The 19010-nt window shown below is 48.9% G+C and overlaps 1 protein-coding gene across 6 annotated transcripts in view; it reads left to right on the forward strand.

Annotated features, from left to right (window-relative positions):
- ptbp3 (polypyrimidine tract binding protein 3) overlaps positions 1-18714 on the forward strand; it is a 134823-nt gene extending 116109 nt beyond the window's left edge. For all 6 annotated transcript variants that reach the window (XM_055873623.1, XM_055873622.1, XM_055873621.1 and 3 more), the window contains 6 exons: positions 2091-2209; positions 2738-2771; positions 4160-4252; positions 5719-5935; positions 9044-9121; positions 10707-18714. In XM_055873623.1, the coding sequence (XP_055729598.1) occupies positions 2091-2209; positions 2738-2771; positions 4160-4252; positions 5719-5935; positions 9044-9121; positions 10707-10839 (674 nt within the window). In that variant the 3' untranslated portion in view covers positions 10840-18714. The remainder of the gene's footprint in view (positions 1-2090; positions 2210-2737; positions 2772-4159; positions 4253-5718; positions 5936-9043; positions 9122-10706) is intronic.
- Positions 18715-19010: the final 296 nt, after the last annotated feature.

Genomic DNA, 19010 nt, shown 5'->3' on the forward strand with positions numbered 1-19010 from the left:
GACAGAGCCTGGGCTCTAACCAGGATCTCTAGTGGCACAGCTAGCACTGTGATGCAGTACCTTAGACCACTGAGACAGAGCCTGGGCTCTAACCAGAATCTCTAGTGGCACTACTAGCACTGCGATGCAGAGCCTTAGACCACTGCGCCACTCGGGAGGCCCAACGTTGCAGTTCTTGACAAAAACCGGTGCACCTGGCACCTATTACCATACCTCATTCAAAGACACGTTAATATTTTGTCTTTCTCATTCATCCTCTGAATGGCACACATACACAATCCATGTTTGAATTGTCTCAAGTCTTCAAGTCTTCCTACTGACCCTGGGCCCTCCCTCCTCCTACTGACCCTGGGCCCTCCCTCCTCCTACTGACCCTGGGCCCTCCTCCCTCCTTCTACTGACCCTGGGCCCTCCTCCTCCTCCCTCCTCCTACTGACCCTGGGCCCTCCTCCCTCCTTCTACTGACCCTGGGCCCTCCTCCTCCTCCCTCCTCCTACTGACCCTGGGCCCTCCTCCCTCCTTCTACTGACCCTGGGCCCTCCTCCCTCCTCCTACTGACCCTGGGCCCTCCCCCTCCTCCCTCCTCCTACTGACCCTGGGCCCTCCCCCTCCTCCCTCCTCCTACTTACCCTGGGCCCTCCTCCTCCCTCCTACTGACCCTGGGCCCTCCCCCTCCTCCCTCCTCCTACTGACCCTGGGCCCTCCCCCTCCTACTGACCCTGGGCCCTCCCCCTCCTCCCTCCTCCTACTGACCCTGGGCCCTCTCCCTCCTCCTACTTACCCTGGGCCCTCCTCCTCCCTCCTACTGACCCTGGGCCCTCCCCCTCCTCCCTCCTTCTACTGACCCTGGGCCCTCCTCCCTCCTCCTACTGACCCTGGGCCCTCCCCCTCCTCCCTCCTTCTACTGACCCTGGGCCCTCCTCCCTCCTCCCACTGACCCTGGGCCCTCCCCCTCCTCCTCCTCCCTCCTCCTACTGACCCTGGGCCCTCCTCCTCCTCCCTCCTCCTACTGACCCTGGGCCCTCCCCCTCCTCCCTCCTCCTACTTACCCTGGGCCCTCCCCCTCCTCCCTCTTACCCTGGGCCCTCCTCCCTCCTCCTACTGACCCTGGGCCCTCCCCATCCTCCTACTGACCCTGGGCCCTCCCCATCCTCCTACTGACCCTGGGCCCTCCCCCTCCTCCTCCCTCCTACTGACCCTGGGCCCTCCCCCTCCTCCCTCCTCCTACTGACCCTGGGCCCTCCCCCTCCTCCCTCCTCCTACTGACCTTGGGCCCTCCCTCCTCCCAACCCTCCTCCTACTTACCCTGGGCCCTCCCTCCTCCTACTGACCCTGGGCCCTCCCCCTCCTCCTACTGACCCTGGGCCCTCCCCCTCCTCCTACTTACCCTGGGCCCTCCCCCTCCTCCTACTTACCCTGGGCCCTCCCCCTCCTCCTACTGACCCTGGGCCCTCCCCCTCCTCCTACTGACCCTGGGCCCTCCCTCCTCCTACTGACCCTGGGCCCTCCCCCTCCTCCCTCCTCCTACTGACCCTGGGCCCTCCTCCCTCCTCCTACTTACCCTGGGCCCTCCTCCCTCCTCCTACTTACCCTGGGCCCTCCTCCCTCCTCCTACTTACCCTGGGCCCTCCTCCCTCCTCCTACTGACCCTGGGCCCTCCCCCTCCTCCCTCCTCCTACTGACCCTGGGCCCTCCCTCCTCCCAACCCTCCTCCTACTTACCCTGGGCCCTCCCTCCTCCTACTGACCCCGGGCCCTCCCCCTCCTCCCTCCTCCTACTTACCCTGGGCCCTCCTCCCTCCTCCTACTGACCCTGGGCCCTCCCCCTCCTCCCTCCTCCTACTGACCCTGGGCCCTCCCCCTCCTCCCTCCTCCCTCCTCCTACTGACCCTGGGCCCTCCCCCACCTCCCAACCCTCCTCCTACTTACCCTGGGCCCTCCTCCCTCCTCCTACTGACCCTGAGTCCTCCCCCTTTAGTAGGCCCGCCCTTTGACCTGCTCTCGTGCGTGCCCCCAGGTCTGTCCATGCACACGATAGTCCTCCCCCTCTAGTAGGCCCGCCCTTTGACCTGCTCTCGTGCGTGCCCCCAGGTCTGTCCATGCACACGATGGCAGGAATGGGACCCCTGGTCTCGGGACGGATGACCCTGCACGGCATGGCGCCCACCGCCGTTCACTCTGTCCTCCTTGTCTCCAACCTCAACCCCGAAGTGAGTGACCCCCCCTGTGACCTTGTCAATATCCCCTCTATCCTCTTTGTCCCTAATGGCGCCCTATTCCCTATATAGTGTACTAGTTTTGACCAAGGCACAATGGGTTTTGGGTCTAAAGTAGTGCACTACATAGGGAATAGGGGACCATTAGGGACTTAACGTGTTGAATAGAATTCTGCTGGGTCTTATTGGATTCTTCAGATAAGCAGCATTAGGGCTGAGCTACTGCTGCCTGCCTGGCTGGGTGGCTGGCTGCCTGACTGGCTGGCTGGCTGGCTGGTTGGGTGGCTGGCTGGCTGGCTGCCTGGCTGGCTGGCTGGTTGGCTGCCTGGCTGGCTGGCTGGCTGGCTGGCTGGCTGGGTGGCTGGCTGGCTGGATCTGATGATGCCATCAATATGAGACAAGGCAAGGGAACAGGCTTGGTTGGCTACTGAGCCAATTTAATTAGAGAACAATGTATATCACACCACACCAGAACGATCTTCACCAGCTGACTGACTTCCTCATTCTTCTTCTTCCCTGCAGAGCATATCACCACACGAACTGTTCATCCTGTTTGGTAAGGGGGTGTGGGTTTATCATTGGCTGAAATATATTTATTACATTTCATAAAGACAAGCATTTGAAATGGGACACATGTAGTAATGGCTTTGGTTGTTAGGCACTGCATAGCCTGCGTGTGTGGCTACCGTGGTTACCGTGACTAACAGTAACCACGGTAATCTGTGATTGGCTTATAAGGATACTTCCTGTCCAACCACTCATCTGGAATCCTCTCTGTTCTGTCAGTCAACGCATATATACACACACACACACACACACACACACACACACACACACACACACACACACACACACACACACACACACACACACACACACACACACACACACACACCTCTATCTCCCTCTAACACACGGGACTAAACAATGCAGAGGAGTAATGTACTGTATGTGCACACACCTCTCTCCCCCCCCCCCTTCTATCTCTACCTCTCCCCTTCTCTCTCTCCCCCCGCTTCTCTCTCTCTGCCCTCCCTCCTTCGATCTCTCTCCCCCCTCCTCCCCTCTCTCTCTGCCCCCCCCTTCTATATCTCCCTCCCCCTCTTGCTCTCTCCCCCATTTTCTCTCTCTGCCCCCCTTCTATCTCTCCCTCCCTGCCCCACCTCTCTCTGCCCCCCCTTCTATATCTCCCTCCTCCCCCCCCCCCCTCTCTCTGCCCTCCTATCTCTCTCTTCCTCCCCCACTCTCTCCTTCCCCCCTCCTCCCCCTCTCTCTCTCCTTCCCCCTATCTATCTCTTCCTCCCCCTATCTCTCTGCCCCCCTTCTATCTCTCTCTCCCTCCCCCCTCCTCCCCCTCTCTCTCTGCCCTCCTATCTCTCTCTTCCTCCCCCACTCTCTCTGCCCCCCTTCTATCTCTCTCTCCTTCCCCCCTCCTCCCCCTCTCTCTCTCCTTCCCCCTATCTATCTCTTCCTCCCCCACTCTCTCTGCCCCCCTTCTATCTCTCCCTCCCTGCCCCACCTCTCTCTGCCCCCCCTTCTATATCTCCCTCCTCCCCCCCCCCCCCTCTCTCTGCCCTCCTATCTCTCTCTTCCTCCCCCACTCTCTCCTTCCCCCCTCCTCCCCCTCTCTCTCTCCTTCCCCCTATCTATCTCTTCCTCCCCCTCTCTCTCTGCCCCCCTTCTATCTCTCTCTCCTTCCCCCCTCCTCCCCCTCTCTCTCTCCTTCCCCCTATCTATCTCTTCCTCCCCCACTCTCTCTGCCCCCCTTCTATCTCTCTCTCCTTCCCCCCTCCTCCCCCTCTCTCTCTCCTTCCCCCTATCTATCTCTTCCACCCCCTATCTCTCTGCCCCCCTTCTATCTCTCCCCCCCCCCCTTCTCTCTCTCTCTGCCCCCCCCCCCCCCCCCTCTGCAACCTTCCCTCCTCGCTCTCTCTCTCTCTCTAGGGGTGTATGGTGATGTGCATCGGGTCAAGATTCTGTTCAACAAGAAAGAGAATGCCTTAATCCAGATGGCCGATGCTACTCAGGCACAGCTTGGTGAGATAACAGAACAGATCCCACTGTTATACTGAGATAACAGAACAGATCCCACTGTTATACTGAGAGAACAGATCAGATCCCACTGTTATACTGAGAGAACAGATCAGATCCCACTGTTATACTGAGATAACAGAACAGATCCCACTGTTATACTGAGAGAACAGATCAGATCCCACTGTTATACTGAGATAACAGATCAGATCCCACTGTTATACTGAGAGAACAGATCAGATCCCACTGTTATACTGAGAGAACAGATCCCACTGTTATACTGAGATAACAGATCACACTGTTATACTGAGAGAACAGATCAGATCCCACTGTTATACTGAGATAACAGATCACACTGTTATACTGAGATAACAGAACAGATCCCACTGTTATACTGAGATAACAGATCCCACTGTTATACTGAGATAACAGATCCCACTGTTATACTGAGAGAACAGATCCCACTGTTATACTGAGAGATCAGATCCCACTGTTATACTGAGAGAACAGAACAGATCCCATTGACATTACACTGTTATACTGAGAGAACAGAACAGATCCCATTGACATTACACTGTTATACTGAGAGAACAGATCCCACTGTTATACTGAGAGAACAGAACAGATCCCACTGTTATACTGAGAGAACAGATCAGATCCCACTGTTATACTGAGAGAACAGAACAGATCCCACTGTTATACTGAGAGAACAGAACAGATCCCACTGTTATACTGAGATAACAGATCCCACTGTTATACTGAGATAACAGATCCCACTGTTATACTGAGATAACAGATCCCACTGTTATACTGAGAGAACAGATCCCACTGTTATACTGAGAGAACAGAACAGATCCCACTGTTACACTGAGAGAACAGAACAGATCCCACTGTTATACTGAGAGAACAGAACAGATCCCACTGTTATACTGAGATAACAGAACAGATCCCACTGTTACACTGAGATAACAGAACAGATCCCATTGACATTACACTGTTATACTGAGATAACAGATCCCACTGTTATACTGAGATAACAGAACAGATCCCACTGTTATACTGAGAGAACAGAACAGATCCCACTGTTATACTGAGAGAACAGAACAGATAAACACACAAACACCTGTGAAAATAGGATATCATAACATATTATGATAATTTATTATATCTCTATAAAATGTTCAGAATAACGAATTAGACACCGTTTTCTTTTGGTAAATCACTAAGGGCTGGTTTACCAGACACACATTTAGCCTAGTCCTGGACTAAAAAAGAGAATCTCCATTGAAAGGGCTCTTTAGTCGAGGCTTAATCTGTCCAGGAAACCAGTTGTAAAACAACAGTCTGTACAGTTTTCTGACCTGGCCCGTTCTCCTCACCTTGGTCCTGTCATCTAGCGCTAGTCGCCAGCAGACATACATAGCTAGCTGTGTCAGGCGGTACTGTGTCTGACTGTCTCGTCTCCCCCCCAGCGATGTCCCACCTGAACGGCCAGCGGCTGCACGGTAAGGTGATCAGAGTGACCATCTCTAAGCACCAGACGGTCCAGCTGCCCAGGGAGGGACAGGAAGACCAGGGCCTCACTAAAGACTTCAGCGGCTCCCCGCTGCACCGCTTCAAGAAGCCTGGATCCAAGAACTTTCAGAACATCTTCCCTCCCTCTGCCACCCTCCATCTATCCAACATCCCGTGAGATTCACTATACCTCTCTCCTCCCCCTCTCCAACTATACCTCTCTCCTCCCCCTCTCCAACTATACCTCCCTCCTCCCCCTCTCCAACTATACCTCCCTCCTCCCCCTCTCCAACTATACCTCCCTTCTCCCCCTCTCCAACTATACCTCCCTCCTCCCCCTCTCCAACTATACCTCCCTTCTCCCCCTCTCCAACTATACCTCCCTCCTCCCCCTCTCCAACTATACCTCCCTCCTCCCCCTCTCCAACTATACCTCCCTCCTCCCCCTCTCCAACTATACCTCCCTCCTCCCCCTCTCCAACTATACCTCCCTCCTCCCCCTCTCCAACTATACCTCCCTCCTCCCCCTCTCCAACTATACCTCCCTCCTCCCCCTCTCCAACTATACCTCCCTCCTCCCCCTCTCCAACTATACCTCCCTCCTCCCCCTCTCCAACTATACCTCCCTCCTCCCCCTCTCCAACTATACCTCCCCCCTCCCCCTCTCCATCTATACCTCCCTCCTCCCCCTCTCCAACTATACCTCCCTCCTCCCCCTCTCCAACTATACCTCCCTCCTCCCCCTCTCCAACTATACCTCTCTCCTCCCCCTCTCCAACTATACCTCCCTCCTCCCCCTCTCCAACTATACCTCCCTCCTCCCCCTCTCCAACTATACCTCCCTCCTCCCCCTCTCCAACTATACCTCCCTCCTCCCCCTCTCCAAATATACCGCACTCCTCCCCCTCTCCAACTATACCTCCCTCCTCCCCCTCTCCAACTATACCTCCCTCCTCCCCCTCTCCATCTATACCTCCCTCCTCCCCCTCTCCATCTATACCTCCCTCCTCCCCCTCTCCAACGATACCTCCCTCCTCCCCAACTATACCTCCCTCCTCTCTCCTGACCTGGAGCCAGTGGGTTTGGCGACGAATATGTAGTGAGGGCCAGCCAACGAGAACATACTGGTCGCAGTGGTGGGTGGTATAAGGGGCTTTGTTGACAAAACAGATGGCACTGTAATAGACTACATCTAGTTTGCTGAGTAGAGTGTTGGAGGCTATTTTGTAAATGACATCGCCGAAGTCGAGGATCAGCAGGATAGTCAGTTTTACGAGGGTATGTTTGGCAGCGTGAGTGAAGGAAGCTTTGTTTCGATATAGGAAGCCGATTCTAGATTCAATTTTGGATTGGAGATGCTTAATATGAGTCTGGAAGGAGAGTTTACAGTCTAGCCAGACACCTAGGTATTTATAGTTGTCCACGTATTCTAAGTCAGAACCTTCCAGAGTAGTGATGCTAGTCGGGCGGGTGGGTGCGGGCAGCAATCGGTTGAAGAGAATGCACTTAGTTTTACTAGTATTTAAAAGCAGTTGGAGGCCACGGAAGAAGTGTTTCATGGGGTTGAAGCTCGTTTGGAGGTTTGTTAGCACAGTGTCCAAAGAAGGGCCAGATGTATACTGAATGGTGTCGTCTGCATAGAGGTGGATCAAAGAATCACCAGCAGCAAGAGCGACATCATTGATGTATACAGAGAAAAGAGTCGGCCCGAGAATTGAACCCTGTGGCACCCCCATAGAGACTGCCAGAGGTCCGGACAACAGGCCCTCCGATTTTACACATTGAACTCTATCTGAGAAGTAGTTGGTGAACCAGGCGAGGCAGTCATTTGAGATGCCAAGGCTGTTGAGTCTGCTGATAAGAATGCAGTGATTGACAGAGTCAAAAGCCTTAGCTAGGTCGATGAAGACGGCTGCACAGTATTGTCTCTTATCGATGCCGGTTATGATATCATTTAGGACCTTGAGCGTGGCTGAGGTGTACCCATGACCAGCTCTGAAACCAGATTGCATAGTGGAGAAGGTACGGTGGGATTCGAAATGGTCGGTGATCTGTTTGTTGACTTGGCTTTCGAAGACTTTAGAAAGGCAGGGTAGGATAGATATAGGTCTATAACAGTTTGGGTCTAGAGTGTCTCCCCCTTTGAAGAGGGGGATGACCGCGGCAGCTTTCCAATCTTTAGGGATCTCAGATGATACGAAAGAGAGGTTGAACAGGCTGGTAAATAGGGGTTGCAACAATTGCGGCGGATAATTTTAGAAAGAGCGGGTCCAGATTGTCTAGCCCAGCTGATTTGTACGGGTCCAGATTTTCCAGCTCTTTCAGGACATCGGCTGTCTGGATTTGGGTGAAGGAGTAGCGGGGGGGCTTGGGAAAGTTGCTGCAGGGGGTGCTGAGATGTTGACCGGGGTAGGGGTAGCCAGGTGGAAAGCATGGCCAGCCGTAGAGAAATGCTTATTGAAACTATCGATTATCGTAGATTTATCGGTGGTGACAGTGTTTCCTAGCCTCAGTGCAGTGGGCAGCTGGGAGGAGGTGCTCTTATTCTCCATGAACTTTAGTGTCCCCTGAGTTTTTTGGAATTAATGCTACATGATGCACATTTCTGTTAGGAAAGCAAAGGTTAGCTTTTTCAAACTGACTCAGTATATTGGTTCCTGACTTCCCTGAAAAGTTGCATATCGCGGGGGCTTTTCGAATACTAATACATAACTCCACAGGATGTTTTTGTGCTGGTCGAGGGCAGTCAAGTCTGGCGTGAACCAAGGGATCTATCTGTTCTTAGCTCTACATTGTGTTGAATGGGGCATGCTTATTTAAGATGGAGAGGAAAGCACTTTTAAAGAGCAACCAGGCATCCTCTACTGACGGAATGAGGTCAATATCCTTCCAGGATACCCGGGCCAGGTCGATTAGAAAGTGTTTCGGGGAGCGTTTGACAGTGATGAGGGGTGGTCATTTGACCGCAGACCCATTACAGACGCAGGCAATGAGGCAGTGATCGCCGAGATCTTGGTTGAAAACAGCAGAGGTGTATTTGGAGGGCGAGTTGGTTAGGATGATATCTATGAGGGTGCCCGTGTTTAAGGATTTGGGGTTGTACCTGGTAGGTTCATTGAAAATGTGTGTGGGATTGAGGGCATCATGCTTAGATTGTAGGATGGCTGGGCAAGTTGCTGCAGGGGGGCAGCAAGCAAGGTGGTCTAATGCAGTACAGATACTTTACATTATGTTAATACTATACATTCCTTCCTTTGTAACCCGTCCGTCTCCTTCCAACAGCCCGTCTATAACAGATGACATCCTAAAGGACCTTTTCTCTGGAACTGGATACATAGTCAAGGCCTTCAAGTTCTTCCAGTGAGTTCTCTTTCAGACACCTACAGTACTTCTACTACTTCCTCAATACTTCTGCAAAACGCCGCATACATGTTCTAATGAGTATAAACCTAGAGCAGGTCTTGTAAGTTTACGTCTATCTAGTCCAGGGCTCTCCAACCCTGTTCCTGGAGAGAGACCATCCTGTAGGTTTACATCTATCTAGTCCAGGGCTCTCCAACCCTGTTCCTGGAGAGATACCCTCCTGTAGGTTTACATATATCTAGTCCAGGGCTCTCCAACCCTGTTCCTGGAGAGATACCCTCCTGTAGGTTTACATCTATCTAGTCCAGGGCTCTCCAACCCTGTTCCTGGAGAGATACCTCCTGTAGGTTTACATCTATCTAGTCCAGGGCTCTCCAACCCTGTTCCTGGAGAGATACCCTCCTGTAGGTTTACATCTATCTAGTCCAGGGCTCTCCAACCCTGTTCCTGGAGAGATACCCTCCTGTAGGTTTACATCTATCTAGTCCAGGGCTCTCCAACCCTGTTCCTGGAGAGATACCATCCTGTAGGTTTTAACTCGAACCCTGTTCCTGGAGAGATACCGTCAGCCAAGTATCTGTAGTCAGTCAAATACCACATTCAACATGAATAAACATTATTATATAGAGATACCCTACTGTAGGTGAATAATGAATAATGAATGAATAAACATGAATAAACATTAGGCATGGCAAAATGTATAGAATTGCAAGAAAATTAACTCTAAATCTGCTACATTTTCTCTGCACTATACTCATGACTGTACACTATACACTGTACACTATACATTATGCACTATACTCATGATTTAGAATGAATTTTCCTTTTGAGATCTATTTATATCTCCATCCATCCACCTATCTTATCCTGTCTGTCTGTCTGTCTGTCTGTCTGTCCATCCACCTATCTTATCCTGTCTGTCTGTCTGTCTCTCCATCCATCCACCTATCTTATCCTGTCTGTCTGTCTGTCTGTCTGTCTGTCTGTCCATCCACCTATCTTATCCTGTCTGTCTGTCTGTCTCTCCATCCATCCACCATCTTATCCTGTCTGTCTGTCTGTCTCTCCATCCATCCACCATCTTATCCTGTCTGTCTGTCTGTCTATCCATCCATCCACCATCTTATCCTGTCTGTCTGTCTGTCTGTCTGTCTGTCTATCCATCCATCCACCATCTTATCCTGTCTGTCTGTCTGTCTGTCTGTCTGTCTGTCTATCCATCCATCCACCATCTTATCCTGTCTGTCTGTCTGTCGCTCCATCCATCTACCTATCTTATCCTGTCTGTCTGTCTCTCCATCCATCCACCTATCTTATCCTGTCTGTCTGTCTGTCTCTCCATCCATCCACCTATCTTATCCTGTCTGTCTGTCTGTCTCTCCATCCATCCACCATCTTATCCTGTCTGTCTCTCCATCCATCCATCCACCATCTTATCCTCTCTGTCTGTCTGTCTCTCCATCCATCCACCATCTTATCCTCTCTGTCTGTCTGTCTCTCCATCCATCCACCATCTTATCCTGTCTGTCTGTGTGTCCGTCCATCCACCATCTTATCCTGTCTGTCTGTCTGTCCGTCTCAGGAAGGACCGTAAGATGGCTCTGATCCAGTTGAGTTCAGTGGAGGAGGCTATCCAGGCCCTGATCGACCTCCACAACCACGACCTGGGAGAGAACCACCACCTCCGCGTGTCCTTCTCCAAGAGCACCATCTGACCCGCCTCACCCAGCTCCCCCCCCCCCCCCCCTCCCTAGGGCCTCGCTCCTGGGCTGGGCTAGCGGGAGTGACGGACAGAATGACCCACTTTGACTTACAAAACAACAACAGACAAATGACTAGTTTAAATGATATTGTTGAGTAATAGACTAGTGTAATGCAAGGCCTTCAGATAGAGACTGAGCTGGAAGGAGTGATGGGCGGGGAAGAGAACGTCCTTTATCTGGCATTAAAAGGACCCAGAGGATGGGAGAGAGGTATTTAACACTCTTGGGAGGTTTACACTCTTGGGAGGTTTACAAGTATACCACAGACACACATACAGACCCACCACCTACAGACCCACCACCTACGTACGCACAGATACAAGCTAGTCAGTCTCATCAGCCGGTCAGTCGTATCAACCACAGAGCCTTAATACGACCTGGTCAGTTTGGCTGAATGACAGTGAAGGCCAGACACTTAGACATGATTGACACAGTGAACCTGACTCCTTACTGGATGAGAACCAGGCACTTCTAGCTGTATGGCCTTGTTACAATGCAACTAAAGTACCAACCCCCTCTACTCCTTATTGTTACAATGCAACTAAAGTACCAACCCCCTCTACTCCTTATTGTTACAATGCAACTAAAGTACCAACCCCCTCTACTCCTTATTGTTACAATGCAACTAAAGTACCAACCCCCTCTACTCCTTATTGTTACAATGCAACTAAAGTACCAACCCCCTCTACTCCTTATTGTTACATTATAACTAAAGTACCAACCCCCTCTACTCCTTATCGTAACATTATAACTAAAGTACCAACCCCCTCTACTCCTTATTGTTACATTATAACTAAAGTACCAACCCCCTCTACTCCTTATTGTTACATTATAACTAAAGCACCAACCCCTCTACTCCTTATTGTTACATTATAACTAAAGTACCAACCCCCTCTACTCCTTATTGTTACATTATAACTGAAGTACCAACCCCCTCTCCTCCTTATTGTTACATTATAACTAAAGCACCAACCCCCTCTACTCCTTATTGTTACATTATAACTAAAGTACCAACCCCCTCTACTCCTTATTGTTACATTATAACTGAAGCACCAACCCCCTCTACTCCTTATTGTTACATTATAACTAAAGCACCAACCCCCTCTACTCCTTATTGTTACATTATAACTGAAGTACCAACCCCCTCTACTCCTTATTGTTACATTATAACTAAAGCACCAACCCCCTCTACTCCTTATTGTTACATTATAACTAAAGTACCAACCCCCTCTACTCCTTATTGTTACATTATAACTGAAGCACCAACCCCCTCTACTCCTTATTGTTACATTATAACTGAAGTACCAACCCCCTCTACTCCTTATTGTTACATTATAACTAAAGCACCAACCCCCTCTACTCCTTATTGTTACATTATAACTAAAGCACCAACCCCCTCTACTCCTTATTGTTACATTATAACTAAAGTACCAACCCCCTCTACTCCTTATTGTTACATTATAACTAAAGTACCAACCCCCTCTACTCCTTATTGTTACATTATAACTAAAGCACCAACCCCCTCTACTCCTTATTGTTACATTATAACTAAAGCACCAACCCCCTCTACTCCTTATTGTTACATTATAACTGAAGTACCAACCCCCTCTACTCCTTATTGTTACATTATAACTGAAGTACCAACCCCCTCTACTCCTTATTGTTACATTATAACTAAAGCACCAACCCCCTCTACTCCTTATTGTTACATTATAACTAAAGTACCAACCCCCTCTACTCCTTATTGCTACATTATAACTGAAGCACCAACCCCCTCTACTCCTTATTGTTACATTATAACTAAAGTACCAACCCCCTCTACTCCTTATTGTTACATTATAACTAAAGTACCAACCCCCTCTACTCCTTATTGTTACATTATAACTAAAGTACCAACCCCCTCTACTCCTTATTGTTACATTATAACTGAAGTACCAACCCCCTCTACTCCTTAACTATCGGCACACCAACGTCATGTAGTGGTGAACATTGAACATCGTTGTCGTTTAAACCACGTGTACCGGTAGTCTGGCTTCTCTTCAGTCACTGGATGTCTTCTGAGCGGATGACTTACCGGATGAGAATAAACAGATGAATCCGAGACACAACGTGTTTTTAACGGTTATCATCACGGACACGGAGGAAGGATCGAAGAGCTGACAAAGCCGATAGCGACGCTCCTCCCAACCAATGGGCTGCCTCCGTTTTAAGTAACATTACGACATTGATTGAGGGGCAACCAAGGATCAGGCCTCCTCCTCTGTGACGTCACGGTGTGACATCATCATGGCGCGACGCTGAGTAGCTCAGCTAAACATTTGTACCACGCCACTCAGATCACCATGACAACAACAGCAGCTGTTTCGTTTTGTTTAACAGTGATGGTTTTCATTGAAATGTCAAAAAGAGAGAAAACAGTTCAGAGCAAAAAGGGGAATCTAATTTACTGTGCAGAGTCCTTGGACCAGACCAGACCAGGCCAGGGCAGGCCGGACCAGACCAGACCAGACCAGGGCAGGGCAGGGCACGGCAGGCCAGACCAGACCAGACCAGGGAGTACAGTAGACTACAGTAATGACCTGTGAATAACAGGCATAGCTAATTCAATGTGCTTTAATTTGACCCTGAGGTCTGGTCTATCCACATATCGGAACAGCCTCCCAGAGCCATAGTCCTGGGTCGTATTCAATAGAAACTAACGAAAAGAAAAAAAACATACCGAAACAGGGATGAACTATCCTGAACTTGTCCAATAAGAAACTCTTGTTTTCAAGGTCTCCCAAGTGGCGCAGCTGTCTAAGGCATCACTACAGACCCGGTTCCATCCCAGGCTGTGTCACCACCGGCCGTGACCAGGAAACCCATGAGGTGGCGCACAATTCGCTCAGCGTTGTTTTGATTAGGGGAGGGGTTTGGCCGGCCGGCATGTTTGTCCTATCGCGATATAGCGACTCCTTGTGGCGGGCCGGGCGCACTGCAAGCTGACTTCAGTCACCAGCTGTACGGTGTTTCCTCCGACACATTGGTGCGGATGGCTTTCGGGGTTAAGCAAGCAGTGCTTAACCTTGACGTTTGCCTCTCCCGCGTCCGTAGGGGAAATTCAGCGATGGGACTGTAACTACTAAACTCTTGTTTTCCGTTGCAAACCGCTTTGCTACTTTGTACACTACTGAATACGACCCAGGCCAACTGGCCCACACCGGACCGTTTGGCTGGAGGAGAACCTCTGCTGAGAGGGGATTGTCCCAAATAGCACCCCATTCCCTATCCACTACACAAAGTAGTGCACTAAATATGGAATAGGTTGCCATTTGGGATGCATCCCATGTCTGTCTGTCTGTCTGGCTCCCGTAACAATGGTCTGTCTGGCTCCCATACGATGGTCTGTCTGGCTCCCGTAACAATGATCTGTCTGTCTGTCTGTCTCCCGTAACGATGGTCTGTCTAGCTCCCGTAACGATGGTCTGTCTGTCTGTCTGTCTGGCTCCCGTAACAATGTTCTGTCTGGCTCCCGTAACAATGATCTGTCTAGCTCCCGTAACGATGGTCTGTCTGTCTGTCTGGCTCCCATGTCTGTCTCTCTGGCTCCCATACGATGGTCTGTCTAGCTCCCGTAACAATGGTCTGTCTGGCTCCCGTAACAATGGTCTTTCTGTCTGTCTGTCTCCCGTAACGATAGTCTGTCTGTCTGTCTCCCGTAACGATAGTCTGTCTGTCTGGCTCCTGTAACGATGGTCTGTCTGTCTGTCTGTCTGGCTCCTGTAACGATGGTCTGTCTGTCTGGCTCCTGTAACGATGGTCTGTCTGTCTGTCTGTCTGGCTCCCATACGATGGTATGTCTAGCTCCCAAAACAATGGCCTGTCTGGCTCCCATAACAATGGGCTGTCTAGCTCCCATAACGATGGTCTGTCTGGCTCCCATAACAATGGTCTGTCTGGCTCCCATAACAATGGTCTGTCTGGCTCCCATAACGATGGTCTGTCTGGCTCCCATAACGATGGTCTGTCTGTCTGTCTCCCATAACGATCGTCTGTCTGTCTGTCTGGCTCCCGTAACAATGATCTGTCTAGCTCCCGTAACGATGGTCTGTCTGTCTGTCTCCCGTAACGATAGTCTGTCTGTCTGTCTCCCGTAACGATAGTCTGTCTGTCTGGCTCCTGTAACAATGATCTGTCTGGCTCCCATAACGATCGTCTGTCTGTCTGTCGGGCTCCCATAACGATGGTCTGTCTGGCTCCTATAACGATGGTCTGTCTGGCTCCCATAACGATGGTCTGTCTGTCTGTCTGTCTGTCTGTCTGTCTGTCTGTCTGTCTGTCTGTCTGGTGCTGCTGTGTTCTAGCCTTAACATTCCAAGGAGGGTCATGTGGACCCGCTGAGTAGCATTCTGGGTAATTTAGGACTGTGTCTGTGTCAACTAACCTCAGCCCATGTCATGTCTCATAAATCGCCAGGGGAAGAAGAATACTAATAACAATATCCGCAAGGCAAGAGATGGTGTCCGTGTTAAGATTTACCTTAAGCTAAACAACGGGAAATCCTTCTACAAAACAAATAACAAACAATGATCTGTCTAGCTCCCGTAACGATGGTCTGTCTGTCTGTCTGGCTCCCATGTCTGTCTGTCTGGCTCCCATACGATGGTCTGTCTAGCTCCCGTAACAATGGTCTGTCTGGCTCCCGTAACAATGGTCTTTCTGTCTGTCTGTCTGGCTCCTGTAACGATGGTCTGTCTGTCTGGCTCCTGTAACGATGGTCTGTCTGTCTGTCTGTCTGGCTCCCATACGATGGTATGTCTAGCTCCCAAAACAATGGCCTGTCTGGCTCCCATAACAATGGGCTGTCTAGCTCCCATAACGATGGTCTGTCTGGCTCCCATAACAATGGTCTGTCTGGCTCCCATAACGATGGTCTGTCTGGCTCCCATAACGATGGTCTGTCTGTCTGTCTCCCATAACGATCGTCTGTCTGTCTGTCTGGCTCCCGTAACAATGATCTGTCTAGCTCCCGTAACGATGGTCTGTCTGTCTGTCTCCCGTAACGATAGTCTGTCTGTCTGTCTCCCGTAACGATAGTCTGTCTGTCTGGCTCCTGTAACAATGATCTGTCTGGCTCCCATAACGATCGTCTGTCTGTCTGTCGGGCTCCCATAACGATGGTCTGTCTGGCTCCTATAACGATGGTCTGTCTGGCTCCTATAACGATGGTCTGTCTGGCTCCCATAACGATGGTCTGTCTGTCTGTCTGTCTGTCTGTCTGTCTGGTGCTGCTGTGTTCTAGCCTTAACATTCCAAGGAGGGTCATGTGGACCCGCTGAGTAGCATTCTGGGTAATTTAGGACTGTGTCTGTGTCAACTAACCTCAGCCCATGTCATGTCTCATAAATCGCCAGGGGAAGAAGAATACTAATAAAAATATCTGCAAGACAAGAGATGGTGTCCCTGTTAAGATTTACCTTAAGCTAAACAACGGGAAATCCTTCTACAAAAAATAATAAAGTAAAATAAATCAATTGAAATAATTGTTTTGAAGTTTACAATCTTAACAAAAAGCAGAACTATTCAAGTCTATATCCTAAATGATTGTCAAGATTCTTTAAAGACAAAGAAAAAGTTCCTTCATATTTTGGTCATTTGTTCTTTTTTCTAGAAGAGAAGAAAAGTCATGTGAAAACCTCACTGGGTTTTTGTACCACTATAATCAGACAAGAAATCAGAATCATATTTACTGTGTATTTACTTCACTTCTTATTACGTGCCTTATGATGTAATGTGTTCATAATCAATAGGTTTTAGACCGTGTCTGTCAATCAAATGGCATCCTATCCCCTATATGATGCATTCATTTAAAGTAGTGCACTAGATAGGGAATAGGGTGTACTTGGAGACGGACACTATCTCATGTACTATCTATGTGGTGACAGATTTGATTCATGTAGAGAACTGTGTTTTATATGTTGGCTGTATTATATGATATTTTTGAAATGGAAGTTAATGTTTTGGTGCTTTTGAGTGCACGTCTTAGAGAAATGAACAGGAAACTCTGAAATACCACAGTGTGTGTGTGTGTACCGTGGGCCTCTCTCTCCCTGTAGCTGTTCCAACACATTTATCAGAATAATTATTTCAAAATTTGAAGACTTATTCAAAGTCTTACACTTATTTGGGACTTGGATGTACGCACGTATGACGTTTTATTAGCTCGCTTTATGTTTTCACATTCTAAACAGTTTTATTAGCTCTTTGTCCAGCAGTTCTACAGCAGGATCCTCAGAATGCCTTGTTATGCAAATGGACCTCGGGTTGTATTTTAATTTTTTCATTTTTCTTTACAATCTATTGAAGAAAATACTGACTTGCTTAACAAATCCGGTGAGGTCCAACAAAAAAAAGGGCTTAGTAAAAGTGAAGCCAGTTTCTACAGTAGAAGTGACGCCAGTTTCTACAGTAGAAGTGAAGCCAGTTTCTACAGTAGAAGTGAAGCCAGTTTCTACAGTAGAAGTGAAGCCAGTTCCTACAGTAGAAGTGAAGCCAGTTTCTACAGTAGAAGTGAAGCCAGTTCCTACAGTAGAAGTGAAGCCAGTTTCTACAGTAAAAGTGAAGCAAGTTTCTACAGTAGAAGTGAAACCAGTTTCTACAGTAGAAGTGAAGCCAGTTTCTACAGTAGAAGTGAAGCCAGTTCCTACAGTAGAAATGAAACCAGTTTCTACAGTAGAAGTGAAGCCAGTTTCTACAGTAGAAGTGAAGCCAGTTTCTACAGTAGAAGTGAAGCCAGTTTCTACAGTAGAAGTGAAGCCAGTTTCTACAGTAAAAGTGAAGCCAGTTTCTACAGTAAAAGTGAAGCCAGTTTCTACAGTAGAAGTGAAGCCAGTTTCTACAGTAGAAGTGAAGCCAGTTTCTACAGTAGAAGTGAAGCCAGTTTCTACAGTAGAAGTGAAACAAGTTTCTACAGTAGAAGTGAAATCTGTTTCTACAGTAGAAGTGAAGCCAGTTTCTACAGTAGAAGTGAAGCCAGTTTCTACAGTAGAAGTGAAGCCAGTTTCTACAGTAGAAGTGAAGCCAGTTTCTACAGTAGAAGTGAAGCCAGTTTCTACCGTAGAAGTGAAGCCAGTTTCTACAGTAGAAGTGAAGCCAGTTTCTACAGTAGAAGTGAAGCCAGTTTCTACAGTAGAAGTGAAGCCAGTTTCTACAGTAGAAGTGAAGCCAGTTTCTACAGTAGAAGTGAAGCCAGTTTCTACAGTAGAAGTGAAGCCAGTTTCTACAGTAGAAGTGAAGCCAGTTTCTACAGTAGAAGTGAAGCCAGTTTCTACAGTAGAAGTGAAGCCAGTTTCTACAGTAGAAGTGAACTGTTCTTATAATATGTTTGTAGTGACACAATACACATTGAGGGACAATCAGTCGTAGTGTTTCACTCAATGACTGAAAGATGCTTGGGTACCAAATGGTACCCTATTCCCTAAATAGTGTACTGCTGTTGACTGGTTGTCAGTTCATTTTAAAATCCACCTGGATAGATAGGCTATGCACGTTAGTAACGTAGGGTATAATGTTATTCTCTGAGAAACGTACGTTACCTCGGTTCATTATTCCTCTGATGTTGAGGCCCCACAACACCCTCTCAGGTCATTTCAGGTTTTCCTCCATTTTGCTGGTTTTTTTTGAGTGAAGCTGTTTAGAAAATCATCCATCTTGTTTTTTTTGTTTTAGCTGTAATCTTATTCGACTTGTTTCTCGTATGATTCATTTTGAGGGTATTTTTTCATTTGATCTGCAGTGATGACGTGTGTTTAATTAGAATATTTTTCTTTAAAAAAGGTTCAAAACTGGTTACGTTTGTCTGTCACTGTTTTTCACAACAGTTTTGCCGAAAGCCCCTGAGGACGCATCGTCAATAGCAACCTATTTCCTGTTATAGTGCATTACTTCTGTCTCGCCCACTGACCTCGGCCCAACGCTGTTTGGGTGCATTAAAAAATAGTAGGCAATAGTATGCAGGGAATAGGACTGTGGTGTCTGAGGGCTGGTTCAGACTGTGAACCTCATAAACCACCATCTTGGTTATTTATGCAGTAGACGTTCACCCCTTAGTTTAGCTCTGGTCCAGGGCGTTTAAGTGAGGCTTG

This window comes from Salvelinus fontinalis, chromosome 21 (genome assembly GCF_029448725.1).
Source record: "Salvelinus fontinalis isolate EN_2023a chromosome 21, ASM2944872v1, whole genome shotgun sequence".
NCBI lineage: Eukaryota > Metazoa > Chordata > Actinopteri > Salmoniformes > Salmonidae > Salvelinus > Salvelinus fontinalis.